General features: G+C 43.1%; 1 protein-coding gene across 1 annotated transcript; it reads left to right on the top strand.

The window, feature by feature from the left end:
* Positions 1-210: 210 nt before the first annotated feature.
* Positions 211-720, top strand: LOC102833751 (repetitive proline-rich cell wall protein 2-like). The gene has a single exon (XM_006859874.1). The coding sequence runs from the start codon at positions 211-213 to the stop codon at positions 718-720; it is 510 nt and encodes a 169-aa protein (XP_006859936.1).
* The last annotated feature ends 3,258 nt before the right edge of the window (positions 721-3,978 follow it).

Here is a 3,978-nt window from a genome sequence, read left to right as displayed (position 1 = left end):
CTGGAATATGCTTCTGTGGAGTCCTGATATGGCGCTGTCGGATGAACACTGGACTGCTTACTGAAAGGCTGCTGGTTCAAACTCTACCCAGGGTCTCTATGAGTCAGAAGGAGCTCCATGGCACTTAACAATGGCAGTTTGCTTCTGTAAAGATTATTTTCAGGTGCCATTGGAGTGGTTCCGACTCATAGGGACCCTGTACACGACAGAATGGTTCACAGGGACCCCTTGTACAACAGAATGGTTCACAGGGACACCATCTACAATAGAGTAATTCACAGGGACCCCGTGTATGACGGAATGGTTCACAGGGACCCCGTGCACAACAGAGTGGTTCACAGGGACCCCGTGTATGACAGAGTGGTTCACAGGGACCCCGTGTATGACAGAGTGGTTCACAGGGACCCTGTGTATGACAGAGTGGTTCACAGGGACCCCTTGTATGACAAAATGGTTCACAGGGACCCCGTGTATGACAAAATGGTTCACAGGGACCCCGTGTATGACAGAATGGTTCACAGGGACCCCGTGTATGACAGAATGGTTCACAGGGACCCCGTGTATGACAGACTGGTTCACAGGGACCCTGTGTATGACAGACTGGTTCACAGGGACCCCGTGCATGACAGAATGGTTCACAGGGACCCCGTGTATGACAAAATGGTTCACAGGGACCCCGTGTATGACAGAATGGTTCACAGGGACCCCGTGTATGACTGAATGGTTCACAGGGACCCCGTGTATGACAGAATGTTCTGGAGCACTACCCTGCACTGCTGCAGTCTCACCCTCATCTGAATCCATTGTTACAGCCACTGTGTCAGTCCATCTCTTTGCAGGGGAGGGTCCTTCCCCTTTTTTGCTGACCCTCTACTTCACCAGGCATGATATCCTTCTTTAGGTGGTGGAAACCCTTTGAGGCAGCTCTGCTCTGTCCTGCAGCGTCACTAGAAATTGGAATCGGAAAGATGGCAGTGGAATAAAGAAAAGAGGCTTTAATTGGGTTATTGAAAGGGCTGACAACCCTAACAGTTTTTGTTTAGTTTGATTGCTTAGTAAACATCCACTTCAGTGACGGGGATTTTTTAGCTTTTCTAAAAGGAGCTCTGGTAGCGTAGTGGTTATGAATCGGGCTACGAACCTTAAGGTCAGCAGTTCGAAACTACCAGCTGCTCCATGGGAGAAAGATGAGGCTTTCTACTCCCGTAAAGATTTACACCCTCGGAAACCCTGTACAGGGTCGCTATGGATCGTAACTGACTCGACGGCACTTACCAACAACAACAACATTGTAGTTAGGGTGCTTAGTGGGTCACATGTTGGGCTAACTGCAAGGTCAGCAATTCGAATCCACCAGAAAAGATGACACTTTCTAATCCCATAAAGATAAGCCTCAGTAACCTTCTTCGGGGTCACTGTGAGTCAAAATCAACTCGATGACACACAACATCAGTTGTCGTTATTCCTTTTACTAAAGGTTGTTGTTGAGTGTCATCAAGTCTATTCCCACTCACAGCAACCCTGTATACATTTCTGAGGAGCAGCTGGTGAGTTTCAACTGTCACCCTTGGGATTACAATCCAGTGCTTATCCTACACCACCACCCCAAGACTTCTTAACTAATGGTAGTCTTGTTAAGTGTAATCGAATCTGTTCTAACTCATAGTGATGCTGTTTCTGTGAAGCGGTTGGGAAGTTTAAAGTGCCCAGACCTTGTGGTCAAGTGCTGTGGTACAGCAGATTCAAAGTCAATGTCTTATGACAGGAATAGAAATTGTAAGCATTATGCACTCTGTCAGGGATTCCATCAGAGCTGGAGATGACCATTTGTTTCAAGCGTATCTCATAGCGTCTGTATTCCGTAACCTCCTTGGATTTGAGGGTACCATTATTGTTGGTACTTAGTCTTATTCCATGTTTGGAACCCCATTATTGCAATTGTGTGAATTGGGATGTTTTTCTGCCTATCTATTATTCATATTCATTTGGAATTCTCGCTCCTTCAGACTTGATGGATGAGTATGGAAAGTGAACTTTGTGAATACATGTAAAACAAGCCAGGCATTCTCTTGTGCTGATCATATCCTTATGACAGATGGATTCAGAAATGTTCTTGTAGTCATTTAAAATCTGGATTGAAAGTTCAAATGCATTGTGTGATATTCCTTAGTGTCATTTTTATGGGCAATTGATGGTTTAAAAAAGAAATGGTTTGTTTTAGCAAATTTTGTCGTATTTCCTCATTTTCATGTTTTGATATGTCTCATGCTATTGATAGGTACCGTGGAGTCAGTTCCAACTTGTAGCAACCCCACATACAACAGAATGTAAAACTGCCAGTTCTGTACTGTCCTCACTGTGTTGTTATGTGTAAGCCCTTGTTTGCTGCCACTGTGTCAATCCATTTTGTTAGGGGTCTTCCTCTTTTTCACTGACCCTCCACTTTCATGAGTATGACATCATTCTCAGGAACTACTCCCTTCTAACAATCAATATCCCAAGTATGTGGGACCGTTTTGCGTTGCTCACTTCAGAGAAACGTTCTGGCTGTACTTCTTCCAAGATAGATGTGTTTGTTCTTTTGGCAGCCTATTAACCCTAAGAGACTTATAATACTGTGCAGTAATTTCAATACTACTCTGGAGCCTTGTTGAAATAAACAGTATAACTTAGTTGAAATCTTCTATTTAACATCTTGATTTTAAAAGAAGTAAAGGTTTAAATACACAGCTATAGAATCAGCGCTGGACTACAAACCACAAGAATAATAGTTCAAATCCACCAGCCGCTCCTCAGAAACCCTATACAGAGTTGCTATGAGTCAAAACCAACTTGATGGCACTTACCAACAACAAAGATTTAAATGAACCATGTGGGGTAACCTCAACCAAAGTTTTTAATACACATGTAGCAGGGTAGGAGAAAGAACGAGTTTAAGAATCTAAACCTACTTTTGAAATCATGCAAACTAAACTTTTTGTTTCAATTTTTTTTCCCTTTTTTCTCCCCCTCCACTTATTGTAACAGTTGTGGGAGAAAGATGAGGCTTTCTGCTCCCGCAGATTTGAAGCTTTGGAAGGCCTGTACTGGGGTGCTGTGAATCAGTACCAACTTGGTGGCACTTTACAACAACAGCAAACTGTAGCAGCGCTTTGCCAGAAATAGACTTTTCATGAGTTACAGCCCAGCCAGTTAAAGGGAAAAACAAAACAAAACAAGCAATGCAGCTGTGTTGGTAGGGCCACATTTATTAATATAGGTCATTTTACTTTAATACATCAGTACCTGATGGGTGTGCGAATTATTTAAAACGAGCATCTCTGTGTTATTTTTGGTATTGAAATAAAATGAATTTTTAATGCTGATGCGTAATAGGATCTGCCAAGATGATTCTGGCCAAAGTTTTCAAACCCAAATGAGAAAACATAGGCAATTCTTATCTCCAATTTGCAGGTCTGTGATGCCTGAAGTTGGGCGCAAACTCCAGTGGTGGTGGTCTTCCCGAAAAAGGGCTAATTATGTGTTAATTTATGCACCTCTGTTAACCATTAGGTCAGCAGTTCAAACATACCAGCCACTCTAGGAAATGCTATACAGAGTCTCTATGAATCAGAAGCTGGTTGATGGTACTTAACCACAGCACATGATTAAAAAATATATAGAGAGAGAACAGAAAAGTGGTTGCATTTGAATGGCGGTGTTGGTGAAGAATATTAAAAGTACCATGGAGTGCTGGAGAACAAACAGGTCTGTCTTAGAAGAAGTACAGCCAGAATGCTCCATGGAATTGGGGATGACAAGACTCTTGTCTCGTAATTTGGACATACTGTCAGGAGGAACCAGTCTCTGGAGAAGGACATCATGTTTGGTAGAGGGTCAGTGCAAAAGAGGAAGGCCCTCAACAAGATGGATGGACTCAGTAGCTGCTAGGATGGGCTCAAACATAATAATTGTGAGGATGGCACTGGACCAGATGAT

Source organism: Chrysochloris asiatica, unplaced genomic scaffold (genome assembly GCF_000296735.1).
Source record: "Chrysochloris asiatica unplaced genomic scaffold, ChrAsi1.0 scaffold00034, whole genome shotgun sequence".
Taxonomy (NCBI): Eukaryota; Metazoa; Chordata; class Mammalia; order Afrosoricida; family Chrysochloridae; genus Chrysochloris; species Chrysochloris asiatica.
Note: the sequence above shows the minus strand (reverse complement) of the source record. Positions and strands in the feature narration are given on the sequence as shown.